At 36.3% G+C, this 21,438-nt stretch overlaps 1 protein-coding gene across 2 annotated transcripts in view; it reads right to left on the bottom strand.

The window, feature by feature from the left end:
- Window positions 1-1,090: 1,090 nt before the first annotated feature.
- The window catches only part of ACVR2A (activin A receptor type 2A), a 104,202-nt gene continuing 83,854 nt past the window's right edge, over window positions 1,091-21,438 (bottom strand). The window contains exons 5-12 of one of the 2 annotated variants that reach the window (XM_066345068.1): window positions 18,960-18,983; window positions 14,140-14,283; window positions 12,279-12,422; window positions 11,220-11,365; window positions 9,399-9,513; window positions 6,981-7,119; window positions 3,390-3,520; window positions 1,091-1,648 (exon numbers count right to left, since the gene is read on the bottom strand). In XM_066345068.1, coding sequence (XP_066201165.1) covers window positions 1,454-1,648; window positions 3,390-3,520; window positions 6,981-7,119; window positions 9,399-9,513; window positions 11,220-11,365; window positions 12,279-12,422; window positions 14,140-14,283; window positions 18,960-18,983 — 1,038 coding nt within the window. In that variant the 3' untranslated portion in view covers window positions 1,091-1,453. The remainder of the gene's footprint in view (window positions 1,649-3,389; window positions 3,521-6,980; window positions 7,120-9,398; window positions 9,514-11,219; window positions 11,366-12,278; window positions 12,423-14,139; window positions 14,284-18,959; window positions 18,984-21,438) is intronic. The other variant, XM_066345069.1, reaches the window with a different exon arrangement.

Genomic DNA, 21,438 nt, shown 5'->3' with positions numbered 1-21,438 from the left:
AGCACTTTGGCACCTACAGTCAATTCCATTTTCTTATCAAGGATAAGGCATGAACTATCTTAAATTGGATCAGTTAGTTGTGAGAACAATTTGGAAGAGACTAGACTCTGTTACCCTATATCAACATTGGTTACCTCTAAATGTCATTGCATATTTTAAGTTATAAGCTTAACTTGTTATCCCTGATTTGTTTTAAAGCAGTAACATCTGAAATCTGTGCTTAAAATTTACAGTCTCTATCCTAGGATAATTCTTGACATACCACAGACATCAAATAATTACTCTGACATGATGGCACCAAGCAGAAATATGTCTCAAAGCAGAGTGAGGAATTCTGGGTAATGACACTTCCTGAGGTGATCCTAAAACAGTGATAAAGAATGTCCCACACACTGGTGAAAAGAAATACACTACAATTTTACATATATAAATAGGAAAAAAAATCTATTTTAAAATAAAAATGAAGAGCTTTCCAGTGTCACAGCTCACTTAAAAATTTTTAAATCATGCTTTAAATTTTCAAATATTCCCCAAACACAGCACACCTTAAAAAAAAAACTCAGGTAAGTATGCAATATTTTGGGAACTAGATATAAGATGAAGCTTTAAAACATGGGAAGAAGGGGGAAATGACACTTTTTCATTTCAAAAGAACAGCACTTTTTTCCCTTAAATTACAAGCCTAACACAAGAAAAGCTAAAACACTGCTTTACGAATGGCCATTGACTGTTGGCACTAAGCATAGCTTACCTTTTTTCCTTAAATAACACAGTGAATTTGTAATACCTTGTTACAAAACATGGATCAATTTATTATTCAAATTTTGTTAGTGTTTTCAATTATATAATTTAGCAACCATGGAACTGAGGTATACCTTGTTGAGGGAGGTTAAAGTAATGCTTGGAAGCCTCTTTACTGTACCCCACTTTGATGACTTTGTTTATGTACACAGAACAGCAGCACACTAAACATTCACAAGCTGTGTCATATTGGCATTACAATAGTCATTTATAGAAACACAACAGCAAATGCAATAAAAACAAGTTACCCTTTTTAAAATCTGAAATGAAAAGTTTTTGATTAAAAAAAATAACAGTAGTTCATTTAAGGAATTAGTGTCTTCTGACAGACATTAAGAAATCTGAAGTCAGTTTTCAAACACTTGATTAGCCAGATCCAAAAGATTCTTGGTTTGGAGAGGGCCACGTTCTTCATGTACACTTTTTCAAAGGTTCACAGAGTGTGCAGTGTTTCTGTCAGTCTCGTGTCCTTCACGTTTCTGGTGTAGGCAATGTCGTAGGTCTCCCAGAGCCACAGTTTTAAACGAGGGTCTTCTTTTCGACATGTCTAGGAGACATCCTACTCATTTCACACAGAAAACAAACTGTAAGCAGTTTTGTTAGCAGCTGCAGTTAGAGTCCTGTTTCTCAATGTGTACACGTGATGCAACCATCATAGACTAGATTCTTTGGGAGGAAAGTCAACATTTGTCACCATTGTGACCACTGTTACAATGTCCTCTGTGGTAATGATATTTGTTAGTCTTTGCATCTGAGTAATTCTTTCGCCTACACATCCAGCTGATAACCTGGCTTCTGCATCATGATCCCAACATTCTTCTATCGTTTCACACAGCATTGCCATTCCCTAAAAAGAAAAAAACATTATTCAGACACCACAGCAATTTTTGTTTTTCTATTAGGAAATAGAATAAAACCTCTATAGAGAAACTGCTATTTCTGCAGGTCAGAGAAAAGTGTCAAGATTAGCCAAGTTGGGTATCATTAGTCAGTCTTCACTTTTGAGTATCTATTGTATACAGGAATATTAAGAAAAGCACTAAGGGGATCAACCTGGAACACTGAAGTCACCAGTTCAAAAACCTGGGCTTGCCTGGTCAAGGCACATATAAAAAGCAACTACTATGAGTTGATACTTCCCACTTCTCCCTCCTCTCTCTCTCATTCTCCCTCTCCAAAAAATCTAAAAATCAAAAATTAAATTTTCTTAATTGTAGAAATCCCTTTCCATTGTTAATAAACCAAGTCATTTCAGTGCTGTCCCTTGAAATGGATTCGAAACCAAAGCTGAAGGAGGTGTACTAATTTTTAATAATCAGCCTTTCTGTTTTGCAATTAGATAGAAAGGTTAGAAAGCTATCCTTAAGAATTCTCTACAGGGTTTTATCCATGTTCCTGGTTAGAGCTGGACTAGAATGACCAGGGCAGTACTGTTCCATCCTTTCCCTATCTAGTCTAGTTTTAGAACGTCCTTAAGAACTTGAAAATCTTCCAAACCCAAATTAAAGGCTAACACAAATTCCCATGAAGAGGAAATAAACTGGGTGCTTTGCTTTTTATTTATTTTTATTTTTTACAGAGACAGAAAGAGAGAGGGATAGATAGGGACAGACAGGAACAGAGAGAGATGAGAAGCATCAACCATCAGTTTTTCGTTGCTACACCTTAGTTCACTGATTGCTTTCTCATGTGTCTTGACCGTGGCCCTTCAACAGACTGAGTAACCCTATGCTCAAGCCAGCAACCTTGGGTCCAACCTGGTGAGCTTTGCTCAAACCAGATGAGCCCACACTCAAGCTGGCGACCACAGGGTCTCAAACCTGGGTTCTCTGCATCCCAGTCCGATGCTCTATCCACTGCGCCACCACCTGGTCAGGCAGTGCTTTGCTTTTTGAAAGGGCATCATATAGCCCTAGCTGGATGGCTCAGCGGTAGAGCATCGACCCAGCGTGTGCAAGTCCCAGGTTCAACTCCCCGTCAGGGCACGCAGGTTGCTTTTCCATCCCTTCCCCTTCCCTCTATATCTCTCTCTCTCTTCCTCTCCTGTAGCCATCGCCTGAATGAACAAGTTGGCCCCGGGCACTGAGAATGACTGTATGGCCTCACCTCAGGTGCTAAAAATAGCTTGGTTGCCAAGCACCGGAGCTGCTGCTCCAGATAGGCAGAACATCAGCCCCAGACAGGGGTTGCCAGGTGGATTCCAGTAAGGGCACATGTGGGAGTCTATCTGTTCACCTCCCTGCCTCTCACTTGATTTAAAAAAAAATAAAGCATCATATAGGAAGTTGGTGATCAGCAAGGTTACTCAACTATGCACAGGCTCAGAGCCAAGAATCTTTTCCTGGGAAGCTCTCCAGGTAGGAGACTCATGCACAGGACAACAGAGATGAGAGCCCCAAAAGGCTCTGACTTCATCATCTCTCACAAGTCTACAAACAGCCCTAATCCTGTATTCCTAGAACAGAATATCCTGTTCAAAGATCAGCTCCCCAAAAAATCATTCCAGATGAGAAATGTATAGTTATTAATCATTCCTCTAATAAGCATTTTATTGGAATTTTGAGTGAAAAACTAACTGCTTAACTTACAGCATGTTTCTGCCAATAATCTCTTAAAACAGGCCTCTTCTTTTTATGCACAACTACTTCCTGCATGTCTTCAAGAGATGGATGCTGGCCAATTTCCTCCTCAAATGGCAACATGTACTCATCTACAGGTCCTAAAATGTAAAAAGAAAAAAAAAAAAAAAAGAAAGAAAAATTCATTTTAATTCACATCTTCCTGACTTCCAAACTATAACAAACTTTCTAAAACACTGTCTTTTCCCAACTGTTACAGAAGAGACTCTCAATGGGCTTATATCACTGTGTGACCCAAACTCTAATTTAGGGGAAATCAGAAAGTCTGCTTTGGCATGTTAACTCTGCTGAAGGCTGTATAAGGAACATTCTTGTCTACCGTAGGAGGAATGGCTATCTCTATTTGCATATAGGACACAGGGAACCACTGGTACTGGCAAACAGCACCCATTAAAGGTACCTATGCTTGCAATTTGGATCAGACTATAAACAGTGGTGCTGCAATCACTGAAGACTTAGGGTTCAATCTTTTATAACCACCTTTATTCTGTGAAATGCTCAAACTCCCAACAGGTTCCCATGAGGAATGATGTACCTTGGAGCCACACCTCTGCTCTGCCCTCACAAAAGCTGACAAAAATATCTTTAGTTTTTGGGTTGTTTTAAATAAAAGACATCCTCTCCAAACAGACTACCCAGCAAGTCAGAACGTGCCTACACAAAGATTTATTCAACAACAAGATTTATTCTTAGGCCTACTCAAACAGGAAAATGCAGTTAGGAGTTAATAACTACTATCTGGTGAGGATTTGTCCTGATCTCAAACTTTACATACATATTATTTACTTCCATTTTATCTTCACCGATTAAAGGTGCATTATATAGCTATTTTACAAATAAGAAAGCAGCGCAGGAAGTTGCACAGTTTGCACACAGGCATACACTGTTAATGGTAGAGCTGGAATCTTAATCCCTCTGAATTACTAAAGCCTGCTTACAGTCATTGTACTGTCTCCCCTTGACAGAAACCTGTCACTAATCAGCAATTTCAGTGTCCAGATGCATCTACAAAGACATAAACCTTGTACAAGTTCTTTATCTGCACTAAATACTCCTGGATAGAATATAGGTTACAAACAAATCATGAAGCAGTCATTAACACCACCCTCTCCAAATGTAGAATTCTTAATTCTACATTTAGCCTGGAGAGTCAGTCTACTGGAGCACCTGCAGTGACCTAGTACTGACATTCTAGGCCCCTACTATACCCCTGCCACTTTGAAGTGTGGCCCAGGTCAGCAGCATTGGCACTGATTCTAGAGCTTGTGAGTAACGTAAATATCAGGCCCCAACCCAGACATACTAGTCAGAATGTGAATTAACAAGAGTCCCAAAGGTTTGGGATGCACATTAAAGCTTGAGAATCACTGAACTGAATAAACAATTAGCTGTAAAGAAATTTTAAAGCACTCACTTTAGCAATAATCACACTGTCCTCTCTGCCCCAATCTAAGAGTTAGAAATGCCTGACTCGCAGTAAGTACTTTGCAGCACACGCCAGGATCCAAAGACATGCCAGAAGCCCTCCTTTTCTCATGCCCAGAAACTTCCCTGTCCTCCCAGTAACAAAGCAGTTTCTCACTCCTCTAAACTCCCATTGCACTTCCTTATTTCTCAGGTATTACTTTTATCCAAAGATATTTACTGAACACCTATGTACCAAGCACTGGTAGCTAGAGAATCCACACTTACTTTACTCTAGAGTTAATATTCCAGGAAAAAATGCTCACCTTAATGAAACTATACGTTACTTAAGGGCAAGACCCTGTGTGTCCTCCGTAACACCATATGCAAGGAGAGTTCATATTCCTAAAACTCTCACGAAATGTGTTCCTATGGTATCTGCCATTTCATCGGCTTCTGCTTCCATAACTGCCCATAATAAATGTACTTCCTCTTCCACTTAAAGCCAAAATACACTTAACAGCTTACTCTTCTTCCTGTAGACTTCTAAGCTTAGATTATATCCCAAATGCTTTCAAACTCTCTTAGGTTCTGGATCCACTCCCTTGCCACACCCCCGATCCTGGAAGAATGAATGACTGTCCATTCCTGAGCGCACTGTCCTAAGTTCCTTTAAATTTAACATACCAGAGGTAGTCTGTCCTGCACTGAGACTATTTATTACCCTACGCCAGGGGTCTCAAACTCAACTCAGCATGTGGGCCGCAGAGCAAGATCACAGCCCTTCGGCGGGCCGCACTAGGTCTACAAAAGGCAACTGTTACGCAACACTTTTCTCACTGCAGTTGAAAACAAAAAAAAATCAGTACAACAAGCACAATCGTACATGCAGTTTACTCAGTGTCACAAAACGACCAGAAACTGTAGTTCGCATCACAACTGCTGTTAACTAAGCTAATATCTAGCTAGGATGCTAGAGAAATGAAAAATACAAGTAGGCCCCTAGGCTTACTTAATTTTATCCAAAATATTTTGAACTTCGTGGATTAGTCTGCGGGCCGCACAAAATTGTTCGGCGGGCCGCGAGTTTGAGACCCCTACCCTACGCAGCAGGTAAGATAAAGGTTAAATTGGTTATACCTTTTAAAATATTCAACACAGTTTTTGTAGTCTTTCACAGGAAGTCTTTAGGCAGTTACAAATAAAAATTGAAAACACTAGATCAAGTTAACTTACATTTGGAAGTTTAACGGAAAGTTTGCTGTACATTCTCATATACATAAGCTGCAGCATAACTGAAGGGAGCAGGGAGACCTTAGGAAGAGCACTACAGAGAGAGTACCTAGAACACTATAAATCTGTCATGCCAGAAACAGTGTGTGCAGGTTTATTAAGGAGTCATTTCAAATATTCACAGGACTTGAAAAGCAAGACTCAGTAACAAAAACAAAGACCAGGACTCCTTAGAACCCAGGTGCTGTGCTAGCAAACCTTCACAATAATGTCTACATCATTTCCGACTCTCAAAGATTTAAAGAGACAGGATTTAACCTGTTGGTATACCCAAACATGAACTCAGTTCTGCGTCACGGAGGATAGACTGTTCAATTCGATCTGGTTAGTTAGGTATATGAACAGACAGCCTGAGCGTCCTGGGGCAACGTCCCCAAGTCCACATGCATCTCTGGCCACCACAGCCGACTTCAGAACCTGGGGCCAGGACCGCATGACCTAACTGAAGTAGCAGCCTTCTCCCTACACCTGGATCAGAGTTTCAAATCTAGATTTACCATTTAAAACCTTGAAGCTAAAACAGGCAAGCTACTTAATTTCTGCTTAAAATTTGAGCCTCCTCGCCAGTAAAATATGTAATTACTACTTCCAAACTTGTTTCAGGAAATAATCAAAAGGTATGTGAAGTGTGCAGCAAAACATCTGGCAATGGTAAAAGGACCAACACATCCTGCCTACCCTCTGTCCCCTGCCTCCTGAATTCACTTTAAGCTACTACCTCTTGGAGTCTATTAAAACAAAATAAAAATTTGTACTTCAAAATATTACCTTTGAGTGAATCATTCCTATTCATACATGTGTACTAGGCATATATATCTATTTTAAACATGTTTTTCCCCTTACCGTCTGCGGCAGTACAGCGAGAAGCCAGTTCCCACAGGACTAATCCCATGGCATACATATCTATCCTCAAAAACGCATCTCTTTGGAAGTTTATGGCACCTTCTAATACCTCTGGAGCCATGTACCTCCGGGTACCAACCTGGAAAAGATGTTGAAAGCAAACAGTACTCACTCATTAACTTTTATAAATTAACACAATTTTAATTTTTGTAAAAGAACCAAAACCAAATGTGGTCTATATCAGATAAGATGACTATATCACCACCATCCAAGCCTGCAGGGTCCAGGAGAATTTCATTACATTTCAAGAAATAAAACAGCCAAGACACTCCCTGGAAAGAGCAGAAATCCCATCAGCAGGGACCAATTGAACAAACAGAATACTATGCATCTCTTAAAAACATGAGGTAAATCTATAAGGAAGATATCCAAAGATAACGTACAGTAAAAACATCAGGGAACAAAGCAGTATATATATTAAGATCCTTTATGGGTATAGTTAAGTTTATCAACATTATGCTAGTATACACTTAGAATCTCCCCCCCTTCTGGAAGTAATCAAGAAACTGAACAATAATTGTAGGGAGAGGGATAAAATTTTTTAAAAAGCTATATAAAGTTGTACCTTTGCATACTGTTTGAAATGTAGCTTTTTAAAAAGTACTTTAAGGGTTTCTTTCTTTTTGTGTTTAAAAAAAACCCTAATAAAATGTAAAAAGAATTAATAAAATATGGATGGTTAAACTTTTTAAAGTCTACTTGTACAAAAACATTTACTTTCATGAATTCTGTCTTGGGTGTTATTTGTCCCCCCTAACAATTTGTTATTTCTTAGTACTTGTACTAAGCTACTACAGTTAGTGTTCGTTGGTGGTTGACAATATTCATATATGAATGTTTAAAAAATTGTGTGAAGTAGTTGGGTAGATCACAATGTACTTGAGTAGAAGATCTAGGGAGTGGCCCAGAAACTGGCATTTCCAAAAAACTTCATCCTTAGGTGACTGTGATCTTTGGACTAGAATTATGCAATTATCTGCAAATACACAAATAAGGACAGATTGCTAAGACCCTACAGTTCAAGTTCTTAATTCATTTCATTTACTAATAAAGAATACTGTAAAGAAATCTTTTTTTTCTTTTGCTACTTTTATTATTTTAATTGTACAACTGGGCAATACATAAAATGTGTACTAACATGTATTTTTATATTTTCTGGCCCCTAAAATCTAAAGTTAAGAATGACATAAGTAATTAGCTATTTTTACCTCATAATGTAACCCAATTGTGAAGGTGTTAAAAGATATTGAATGAGTCTTAAAAAATTTTTCTTAAAAAAACAGGGCGAGGAGTTATAAGATACCAAACTATTCACCAAATGTAGTCGTATATGGTAATCAATCACACAATCAGTTGAGAAGTTTGTCCCTAGGTTTCCCACACAATCTCCCTCAGTATATTCTCAACAGAACTGCCCTTGTTCCCAAACACATTCGGGGGCAGCCTCTCTAGAACTGTACCGCTGATCACTGCCCCAAATTAAATTCTTGCATCACTAGAGTAAACATTGTCAAAATTTGTTGTGCTATGATTCTCTGATAACTGTGTTCTTAGAAGTTAATAGGATATGCTGGGAAAACAGAAAGCTGAGAATTAGATGACCAACTGATTTGCACGATTTGAAAGATGAAAAAGTGATTACACTGAAGTCATTTGGCTTTGTAAAAAAAAAAAAGGTCAGCTTTCAGGTCCAACTGGTTTTCCAGATTAAAAGTCATTTTACAGGAGTGACATCTTTTCTAGCCTCATATTTTTTGTGAATAAAGAGTATGGATAATGTTCTTTTCCTCTCTGGCCTTCTTCAAGGTTCCAATCACTGAAGTCTCTGTGAAGACCTTAACTAGAGTTAGTCTCCTCACTTAGAGCTTTACAAGTGTTCTGAACTCTGGAGAGAGAAAAGCTCAGAGCAAATCTATAAAGTTGATTAAAGAGTTAATGAAGCAATAAAGACCAAGAGCAAGAAACTGTAATTGTCATTATTCTTCCAGTCCTCTTAAGATAGTAAAAGAATTAACAAGTTAAAACTGAGTTAATACTAAGAAGTTCCTAAGAATGAGGTCTATTAAAGTGTGCTGGATTCTTCTCTTATTAGTTTTTAAAACAGGATCCCTTGATATCTGTCTAGGTTATTTTGTAAATTGCTTGATCTAAACTACCTGAAGACCTAACATTCCTTCACCATCATATGAAAATACCTTTCTCAGAAAATTTAACATATTACTCTTAAGAGAGTCATTTTATATTAGATGCCCATTTAATAACCACCACAATAATTTCAGACAATTCAATCCAGACATGCCAAGCTAAGAAAACAGAGGCCAGGATTATCTTCCTTACAGCTTCTAGTCATCACCTTACCTGTCCATGAGTGTCGCCTGCGGACTTGCCAGCCTCAAACTTCAATGCCAACCCAAAGTCAGCAATACAAGCTGTCAGATTGTTTTTCAAAAGCACATTTTTACTTTTGATGTCCCTTGCAAACAGAAAGATAGACAAAGTATTCAAATTAAGTTTATACAGGTATATCACTTTTAAATTTTTCATTAAAAGTGGGAAAGAGGGAGATGACATATGCTATCAAGGTTACAGGAAAGTATGAAACAGAAAAAAGGAGAGGGAGAAAAAGCTTAAGCAAAGTCTCCATATAGCTTGCAGCACAAAAAAAAAAGTACAGTGACAAATTCCTATTTATAATGTGGACAGTAAGGAGGAATTCTTCTGTAACAGTGTTTTATAAAGAAGTGTCATTCCAAACACTGTCCAGCCTCCCTGTTATCTATGCCATTCCTACCCATCAATCATAAATTGCTGTTTCCTAAGATAACAGAAATATATCAGAGGTTATCATTAGAAACTCCCATTTAACAGAACTTGAAAAACCAAACTTTAGGAATTTTCAAAATAGCTGAATTGAATTGGGGCCTTCTGCCTATTGGTACAGGTTTACATTTTAGAATGGTCCCTCATTTCAGTGCTTATATTCATCAACCTGGTTGCAGAAAAGCAATGCTAGGAAAGTGCAGCAGAAATTTTCACCATGAACATACACTGCTCCAGTTAGATCCTGGTGGTCTGAATACAGTCACTGTTTTAAGGCAATCTGAAGTCCTCTCTACACACCAGCCTCAACTGGTTCATCCTAAGATCACTACACCGAAGCTAAATACATCTGTGCCATGAGCAATAGTGAAATTTATGTGTACAAAGACCAAGTGTGGGAAAGAGGGGACACATGGAGACACCCACAAATGCTGTGAAACCAGTTTTAGATTCAAAGAATTTTAGGGACGCTACTTCTAATAACCTTTGAGGATTCAGTACCATAGGATGGGGTAAGGTGAGTAAAAATTTAGGAAGAGGCAGTCAGATTGAATATAAAAAGCTGAGAAGGGGAACAATTTCTGAGGTGAAAGTTTGCAAAATCAGAATCTATGTATATTAGAGTTGGGTTTAAGTAATACAGTACCTCCCAGCAACCTAAAACACCACCTAGTGGCACTGACTAGATATCTATTAAACGAATCAGTTCATACCTACTTTTATAGCAGCCATCTTTAAATTGAATACTACAAGATGACAAACCAGTCCCATGTTCAAGGAAGTTAAATACACAGCGACAAATTAAATCCCAGTTTAAGGGAACAAATGTTTTACCTTTTGAGGAAATGAGACAACTAATGTGTCCAAGTACTATTTCTTCCCTGAAAAAGGCAATTAAGTAAACCCAATTGTTCAAATAATGCCTCCTTCAACCTCAGCTCTGGTAATGATCTTATGACCACATATACAAGCAAAACAGATACTCCTGAATTATATCTACCCTTATATGTATTTATAAAATCATCCTTGAAATAAATCATGTAAATTAAACAAATTTACCCTTTGGTTTAGAGAAAATAAATTTTTATTCTTAACCATGCTTTCAAAAATGAGACTAATTATAACATAAATCGGTAATTAAACTAATGACTAACAATTAAGCTAATAATGTTAATATAAACATTATCCAAATTACTTCCTGGCCAATCTCAAAACTAATTTGAAAAACATGAAAATCATTCTGCCTCCTCTAGCATGATTAGATAAGTAGGGGAAAAAGCAATTTTGCTCAGGGGATGAAGGTTTAAATAATTAACAAATACTGAATTACTTGGGAAAATAATACAAACTTGGCTCTACCTGTGAGATATGGCAGGTTTGTGGCCATCTTTTAGGCCAGGTATATCCTCATGTAAATATGCCAATCCTCTAGCCATGGTTTCTGCAATATGACACAGTTCATTCCAAGAGACCACATTAGCCTTAAGAAAGTCTGAAAGTGAGCCCTAAAGAAAGGGGAAAGAAAAACAACTTATGTTCTTGACAAAAGCTGTATGTATATGGAGACTTTCCTTTTTACTTTTAAGAGGTTATGCAAGGCAACATACTTTTCATTTTGGTGAATAATGATATCCAAAACACAATCTATCTGGAATAGTTCAAGTTGCACAGTAATATTTGACTGGATAGAAATACCACTAATCTTTACAGGTTTGCTACAAGCACAGTCAAGTTCTCCCCTACTTGGAAGACAAAAGTTAAAAAAAAAAAAAGCCTAGTTGAAAACCTAAAGTTCCAGATACTATGTAAAAAGTCAAAATACAGTACCTATGGAGATGCTATGTCATAGGGTTAAAATCAACATCTATAAACAACATGAGGAATCCTCTAGGGATTTTCTATCCTTTGATCAAGACTTAAGAGCGGTAAAAGAGCCACTTGTATGTGACAATAACAAACCTGACTGCCAAGGAGAACACAAACTCCTCCTTCATGAATATTTATGTTCATACTAACTCAGAGTAGTAAAAGAGCAAGTGTGTTTTTGGTAATAATTACCCTACAAATGAGTGACAGATAAAAGATCAGATTGATTTCCTGATTCTAATGTCATCACTAAATTATACTCATTAAAAAATGGTTTATGTAATCAAAATGGAGGTAAATTTACTAAGCATTGGTTATACTAAAATAATTATTTTTAGCAGAGTAACTGCAGCACAAGAAATCAGGGACAAAAGACTTGTTATACAAATAGTGGAATTGCCATCTTTGCTCTTTTATTAAAATAAATTATTTTTTTTTACCCAGTAAAATAACATATTGTTCCCAGAAATATAAGTCTGAGAGATTTGTAACTAATATTAAGTAGATAAACCATCCATGATTTTACTGAATTAAAATAAAAAGTAACTTTACCTTTTCATGAAATGCTGTGATTAGCCAGAGATCCACATCCACACTAGTGCCTCGTTTTTCAGCACCAATGAACTGTAATATGTTCTCATGCTTCATTCCAGGCAAACTGTAGACTTCATATTCATTTTGCCATGACTGTTTGTCCTACAGCCAAAAAATGAATAATAATAAGAATGCAAAGAACAGAAGCAATAAACTATTGCTAAAAAAATTACTCAAAGTTCTAAGGCAAAAATAAATAAAGTTAAGTATTTAAAGATTCTTTAGTTTTAATAAAAGAAAACTCTGACAATAAATAAATATCAAATGCCTGCCTTCCCCCATTCCCTCCAAACATAGTTTTCTGTGTTTCCAGTTGATAAACTCAGGAGTCTATCAGAAATGCTGCACTTCTGTATTTAACAATGACAACACCTTCTACTTCAAATCAGCAGTACAATTTAATTTCACATCTGGTGTAAAGATACTTATGTTACTATTCTGAATAATTTCCCTGAGAGATGAAACTCAGCTAGAATGACTCCATCTAATTAGAAAACAATTTTTTTAAGACTAAGATTATATCAAACATTCTTTTTTCCTCTTTTTCCAAATGAGAGGAGGGGAGATAAAGAGACAGACTCCTGCATGTACCCTGATCCACCTGGCAACTCCCATCTGGAGCTATGCTCAGCACCTGGGCTCATGCACTCAAACCAATAGAGCCATGGCTGTGGGAGGGGAAGAGAGAGAGAGAGAGAGAGAGAGAGAGAATAGAATAGAATAGAAGGGGGAGGGGAAGTGGTACAGAAGCAGATGGTCACTTCTCCTATGTAGCCTCACTAGAAATCGAACCCGGGACATCCACCAGCCAACGTTCTACCACTGAGCCAACCGGCCAGGGCCTATATCAAACATCCTTAACAAAATGCTGAGAATATTCTGTATTCAACAAGAGCACAATGGAGTATAAACATGCAATACAATAATTTAAAATACCATATACTCATTTGTGCCTGCAATTGCTCTATGCCTACTACACATCAACTTATAAAAGATTTAGTTTCCACACTGATAGAATAATAAAAACAAAAGGTGCAACGGCATAATGATGAATCCAGCATTGCTCAACCCAGCAGGACTGCAACACCACACATAGTATTAGTCACAGGTGTGTGCACAGAGAGGGCAAGAGTCCTCCCAAACCTATACCACCAGTGGAACAGAACAAAACAAAAATGTAAGACAGCCTGGAGGTGTAGTAAACCATGGCTTGATGAGGTCAGCCCCCTTTAAAAAAAGAAAAACCTCAAATAATAAAAGAATAACATTTTCAAAAAAAATAAAAAAAGAAAAACCTCAACAGTAAACCAATTATTTGCACTGCCCCTTCAAATCCACCGAACAAAATCTGAAATAATTACGTAAACACTCAAAGTAGAACAAAAATGAATTGCTTTGGTAATACACTTCCAAACGGCAATTCTGAAACAAAGCACAGGGCTCTTTTACTCTTCTGTTTGCTTTTTCTGAAAATGTCAACAAGATACTAAAAGTTAACCACTCAGACAATGGATTAAATTTTTAGTGGAATCCTCATCCTTACTATGCATTTCTTTAGAATTTTTATTGGTAAAAGATCTCCAATATGTTCATTTACTATAATTTCATCACTCCAAGAAAAAATAATGGCCAGTATACCAGTAATTCCATTTCTCAGATGAGAAGGCAGACATAGCATGGCTAACCACTTTCCCTAGTATCACAAAAACCACCTTGAAACGTATGGGCTGTGTTTTCAGACTGCTTCTGAGCTACAATGACCTAGCCAGTTGCATCATTTAAAAAATAGATATAGATTAGAAAACTATGATAAACATACCTGTATTGGAAATATTTTCACAGCTACATATTCATTGAGCAACTGGGCTTTCCAGACACAACCAAATCTTCCCCTTGCTTTCACTTCTAGTAACTGCAGTGGCTTCAAACCTAGTAATGGAGAAGGTGGAGGTGGTCCTGGGTCCTACAGATAAACAACAATAATAATATTAAAAAGCAGCACTTGATATGTATCATTCTAACTGTGAGGGGAAAAGTGAGTATACTGAGGGATAAATCGACAGAAATGGTAAACACAAACAAATGACATTAACTTCAATCTTGCCAAAACTGAGCTCTTGAGCATTACTAATCATCTATAGGGATCACCAGTGACAGAGCAACTTGAATTCAGAGTTTTCATAACAACATGCAGCACTGTTGCTATATATTTATAGCAGGAGTAAAACTCGAAAATCCTTCTGATCCAGTGTCACTAATTTTCCGGACTAGAATTTTCTGTGACGTCTTGGATACTACTGACAGTAGTTTGGTGGTTTCATCCAGTTGCTTCTTCCTTACAGAGTTAAGAATCCGAAAAGTGCCAGAAACAGAAAACTACGGCTGTGACTTGGAAGAAAACCTCTCTTCAAATCCACTACTTTCCCCAATTTCTGTTTAAATCTTTTCTTTATTAATTTCAGAAATACCCAGTCATTCTCAAACTCATTGCAGAGAGGTATTATAAAATACAAAGCAAGTGCCAGTTAACGTTGCTGTAGCCAACCTGTTCCACTCATTCTAATTTTTCAAGCCATTAACAATTCATTCCTTTGCTTATAATTATTTCCCAAAATTGATTTGAGATTGAAAACTTATTAGTGTTCTGGGTCTGATTGGCCAAGAAAGTACAAATTAATAATCCAGAAAGTGAATGATCATCATAGATGATAAGTTATGGTAAAAAAAAAAGTATACTGCTATAGTTTTTTAAAATGGAGCAAATATAGGATATAAATAGGAGTACAGCATTTACAAAGGTCAAGGGAATCCTCCCTATACAAAGTAGAGGGGCAGCCCATCCCTAAAAGTACTGTGTCAGGTTAATATCTGCAACGAAAAAAAGATGGAGGACGCCTTTTGGAAAGTTTCCAGAGAAATAAAGTAGTTAAAATGTTTGAAAGGCTGCATGAGTATTGGAGAGAGGAACTAAAATTTTTGTGGCTACAGCAACAGACACTGAAACACTGGTGGAATAAGACACCTGAAAATAGTGTGTCACCCCTATATCAATACATCTTGCTCTGCCTTTCCTCTTCTCCCTTAAACAAAATTTCTTTTAACGCCTCAAGACTGATATTGCTTTCTTTAGGCATTATCAGCCCATTGGTGCCACTCAAGATTTTAAAAAGTTAACAGCTACATTGAAGAACCCTCAAGAATAGAAACACCACAAGGTATTAAAGAGAAAAAAATAGGTCTTCTAAGCTAAAAATCTAAAGTCTTCTAAAGTAGAAATATAAAAAAATAGGTCTTCTAAAGTAAAAATCTTTACAAAATGGTTTCAGAATTCTTATTTTAAAACAATAAGATAAATACAAGACTTCCTGTCACTCATTTCAATCTCACATATTTACTTTAAATGTCTACAAAAGTTGTTTTTCCATCACGCAAACATGAAAGGTAGGAGAGCTAAAAAGAGTGTTTTTGTTTAACAAGGAGGAATCCAGGAAGTCAAATATAAATCTTATAGAAGTATGAAACCTAAAGTTATGATCCTCAATGGGAGAGAATACAAGAATCTCTGAAAAGATTTAAAAACTAACCCTCCTACCTCATTCCAAGGCTGATCATTTGTACTTGTAAAAGGAAACTGTACTGATAGAAGTTTGCTACTTACCATATATCTCCGTGTATAAGACATTTTTTTTTCCAAAAAATTTGGGGTCTAAAAACTGAGTGCATCTTATACAGTGGTTGTAGCTTTTTTACTTCCATTGCCCGCTTCTTTGTGCTTATTTTCACGTAATTGTTGAAGACAGTGAATGGTCATCAGACACAGATGAGGACAAGTTAATGGTGGGAGTTTTGAAAGTGATGAGGAATTGTATGAATTTTATGATGAGTAAAACTAGAGTTCAATAACTTTATGTAATACATTTATTTTCAAATTTCAGGCTCCAAAATTAAGGTGTGTCTTATACATGGGGAAATACAGTATGTGAATGTGGAGTCAGGGGGGAAAAGGTTAAAACCTACTCTTTTAATGGCAAAAGAAACCAATCAGTGCTGGAAGTCCAAGAATTATTGGATAACTGCATAAAAGAATAATTTTGCTAACTAACTGAAAAAGTTCATAACTATAAAGTAAAAGTCAATGACTTTCCCCTCCTTTAGAGATATATTAGAAAAGTTGAGTTTTCAAAGCAGCAATTCTAAAAACTAAAGTATACAGGTAAGGGCTAAAAGCCGAAGGAAAAATAACCAGGTAAATGGTATCGCTCTAAAATTCAACCCTGAGATTTTTAATAATTTTATATAAACTGACTGATAATGTCTCTCCAGATTACATAAATATGGCCCATTGTTGTTTCTAAAGAATACCATCCATCTGGATATGACTGTCTATAGAATAGGATTTAGATGACTTAATTCACATGTCAAATTAAAAATGTCAGTAGTGCAAAATACGATTTAATATATTAACCTTAATTTCAGGAAAGATACATTAATTTAAAATGTCTATGCTTAGGGAAAAAAAATCACTGAATGTTTTCCAAACACAGAGAAACTTCAAAGTTCCCATAACTTGCCAAGTCTCTTTTTCAGCAAGTTTCTAAGCTACCATTATTTCAATAAGAAATCTTAAATCATTTTTCTAATGATATTACCTACTATTATATCATAGCCTGAAAACATTATTGTCAAAATTACTTGTAAGTAAAACCTTAAATTAAGGAGAATAATGGCCAATTTTCAAAGGATGATAAAACGGTTTACTAAGGTACATTCCTATAAAGTATCAAAACTTTTAGAAATGATACATGTTTTTAAATAATATCCTGTAATACTTAAAAGGTTGGTTCTAAAACGAGTAACTCTGTAACAGATTACAACTGCCTAAAATCTATAACATCAATCAACTGTTTGCTTTTTCAATGAAAAATTACTAGAATGTTTTTCTATTTATACTTTCCATCTTTTTTGTTTTTGTTTTTAATTTTTCTGAAGTGAGAAGCGGGAAGGCAGAGAGACTCCTGCATGCGGCCAACTAGGATCCAGCCAGCATGCCCTCCAGGGGGCAATGCTCTGTTTATCTGGGGCGTTGCTCCGTTGCAACCAGAGCCATTCTAGTGCTTGAGGCAGAGGCCATGGAGCCATCCTCAGTGCCTGGGCCAACTTTGCTCCAGTGGAGCCTTGGCTGCTCAAGGGGAAGAAAGAGACAAAGAGGAAGGAGAGGGGGAGAGTGGAGAAGAAGATGGGCGCTTTTCCTGTGTGTCCTGGCTGGGAATCGAACCCAGGACTTCCACATACCAGGCTGACACTCTACTGCTGAGCTAGCTAGCCAAGGTATACTTTTCATCTTTTTATTTATCTTTAACTGCATCTCTAATATCTAGCTTTTACTTATTCTATAATCTAAGATTAGAAATGATTCAGTGCTTTGGGTGATGGGTATGCAACAGAACTAAATGACAAGATAACCTGGAAATGTTTTCTTTGAATATATGTACCCTGATTTAGTGATGTCACCCCATTAAAATAAAAAATTATTTATAAAAAAAAAAAAAAGAAATGATTCAGTGTATTAACATCATTATACTAACTTACCCACAAAAAACCCTCAATACTGGATTCTAGAAATAAAGGTTTATGCCTTTAAAGTATAAGAACAACCTGGGAGACAAACTCAGACTTAAACTCATGACATCAACATTCTAATGTTATCCATAAAAACAGGGCTTTACACTACTACATAGGAAAACCACTTTTGGCTGGGGCTACTATGTATAAGGACTGCACATTTCTGAAAACTATCCCTAAGTCTCCAGTTCTTTTGCAGTATCCACACTATTTTTTGCACAGTTAAAAAGATACACATTAGAATATGACTCTGATTATATCCCTCCTTTACCCACTATATATGAAAATTATGGCATAATAAGGCATCATGTTATGAAGCAACAAATGACTATAGCTGAACAAAGTATCCCCCACCCAACACAACTACCCAATAACATTACTATAACTAATACTCCAATACTGGAATAAATTATTAGAAGTGAAGAGCCGCAAAGAAGTTTGTGATCATTTTACTTATTCTGAATACTCCATATGAAGGGTGAACTCAATCTAAATAAAGTCTTCACCTTCCACACAGTAAAAGATCAAGTTATACTTCCATAGCTAATCCATTTGCTAAAGATATCAAAGATGAAAGCAACTACGTGAAAATACAGATTTCACATTAAAAGACAATGGATTCGACCAGAAAGTTAGACCCTATCAAAAATGAGCACATGCTGACATTTAAGCTAATGATGTAATATAAAAATTGAACAATACAAGGCTTTTAAGGCTAAAAATCTTTGAAGGTTAAAAATCTATTCATTAGGTGCTAACTTCTAATCAACTACAATTATTTCTACATTCTACCTCAAATAAGGTATAAATATTGTTAACAATCCTTTAAAACCAAAAACTATTACTATGGCAAATCAACCATGTTTTAAATACTAAAAGTAGAAAAGAAAACTTCATAACATAAATATATAAAGGATGCACAATAAAGCACCAAAAAAAAAAATCTATGAACAAAATATTTAAGTATGCATCCACAAAAAGTTCCACAACCATAAAACAAACATCAATGCATCTTACCTCTATCATTATATGAAAGGCGTGCTTGTGAAGAAAAAACACAGGCAAAAGAAATTACGATTTATATCCAGAATGAAATGAAAAATGACACATCAGTTACAAAAGTGAAGGAAGGAGAATAATGATTTATCCTTTTAAAAATTGTCAATGATCCAGTGTATTATATTTCTAGAATGAGGACTGGACTTTTCTTATAAACAAAGGAAAGTAACATTAAAAAAACAAACAAACAAACATGGACATTACCTATCAGATAGGGGTATTATATAGAGAGATGGCTTTTGTATGACCCCAAGTTACCTGATTCAATGGACTTCAAACCAGCAAATAAGCTAAACCAAGTTTTAAATAACTGTTCATTGTTTTTCTAAGAAGTAATAGCATCTTAACTATAAGAGTAAAAAAATAGTAATAGTAACTGAGAAGACATGCGTTGAAATTGACTTCTGGACACCAGAGGGCAGTATTGCCTTTAACAAAAATTGTAGGAGCAGCAATGAGGGAATTCTTATATAGCAAGTTTCCTAGACCACACTTTGATAGTTCCTTAAGAATCTCTAGAATCTCCTACTTCCTGAACTGCTTCACTCCCCTTTCATGAAAGACAGTAGAATAATAATAGTGAAACAGAAAAACATTTCCAATGCCTATGTGAATATGTGCGAAAGTACACTAAAACAATACTCTGGGGTAAAAGAAAAGATGATGACAAGGGAGGACTAAGAAGATGAGAATGAAATAGAAAGAATGACAGACCAGGAGAATTGCTACTCTACATTCCTAGCCACATCAACAGTGAAGAGTTCAAGCAGCGGTGGCCCTGGGAACAAGTATCTATAACAGGGGTCCCCAAACTACAGCCCACGGGCCGCATGCGGGCCCCTAAGGCCATTTATCGGCCCCCATCACACACACTTCTGGAAAGGGCACCTCCTTCATTGCTGGTCAGTGAGAGGAGCATAGTTCCCATTGAAATACTGGTCAGTTTGTTGATTTAAATTTACTTGTTCTTTATTTTAAATATTGTATTTGTTCCTGTTTTGTTTTTTACTTTAAAATAAGATATGTGCAGTGTGCATACGGATTTGTTCGTAGTTTTTTTTTATAGTCCAGCCCTCCAACGGTCTGAGGGACAGTGAACTGGCCCCTTGTGTAAAAAGTTTGGGGACCCTTAATCTATATATACTTTTCAGTCTGAGAACACTCATAGAGAACAAGATTCTCATTTTCCTGGTCATCCCAAAATAAGTAAAGTCCCAAATTTGAAGTTAAAAGAAATATTGTCACCAGTGTAAAGGAAGGCTATGAATCCCTCCAACTGCTGATCATATTCTTAAGTTCAATATTTCTGCAGTTTTTCTAACAAGAACAATATAACAACAACAAAGAAGACTTGAAAACTCATTTATCTGTACTAGCTGCTTAACTAGTTTTCTTTCTTCTTAATTTTTTCCTGTGACAATGATTCAGGACTATTTATAATTCATCTAAAAGGCTTAACTAATCCTACTATCAAAACATCTTATCAGTACTCCAGAGTAAAACCCATCCCTTGAAAGAAAGAGATGCCACATGAATAACTAGACTATAGATTCTCTCAGGGTTTGTTTTCATACAGGTGCTTTCAGAGATAAAGACGCCACTGTAATAACACTGTGCAAATAGGAGCTGTTCATGCATTTTACCAAAACTGTACCTTTGCTCCATATACTTCTCAATAAATACACATTAGAATAAACTACAGAATAGTCCCAACAAGTGACACCAAGAACAAGTCCCAAATGTACACGCTATGTTATAAAATAAATAGATCGAAACAGAATCCAAAATTCACTAAAATGCATAAATAGATAAAAAGTGAATAGAACAGTCCAGATTTACAACATGGAAAATTGAACTTGAATGACATTAACTATAACTGGTGATAACAGTGAAAACCAAATCAGCACATTAATGTCAAGTAATTAGATTGCTGAATTAAAAAGAAAAAAAGACTTTCCTTAAGGGGTAAAGAAATAAACTGCCTAACACCAGAAAGGAACGCTTCTGCATTCATTTAACAAAACTTTACTGAGTGCCTAGTTTGTGCCAGGCACTGACTACCCAGCCTCTCAGGATGCTTACAGTACTGTAGGGGAGAAAGACTGATAAAAGATTACACTAATGAGTCCATATGTATAAAATAAATGCAACAAAAAAGGAATTCAGTACCTTGAGAAACTTTAAGGAGAAATCTGACTTAAACTGGCAAAGTTTAATAAAAGATCTTCTGGAGAAACAGAGTAAGTATTAAAGGGAAGAAGATAGAAAAACAGTATTAGGACCCATCCCTAGATTTCTGAATTGTGCAAGCAAATGGTGACTGGTTCCATGGAGACCCAGGTTTGAGAAAGATCAATACCCTTGAATGTTAAAGATACTTAGTAACCAGTGAGACATACAAAACTGGAATACAAAGAAATCTTTATAAAAATATGAA

Source organism: Saccopteryx leptura, chromosome 7, assembly GCF_036850995.1.
Source record: "Saccopteryx leptura isolate mSacLep1 chromosome 7, mSacLep1_pri_phased_curated, whole genome shotgun sequence".
In the NCBI taxonomy this organism is placed as follows: Eukaryota; Metazoa; Chordata; class Mammalia; order Chiroptera; family Emballonuridae; genus Saccopteryx; species Saccopteryx leptura.
The sequence above is the reverse complement of the archived record's forward strand: the minus strand, read 5'-3'. Positions and strand labels throughout refer to the sequence as shown.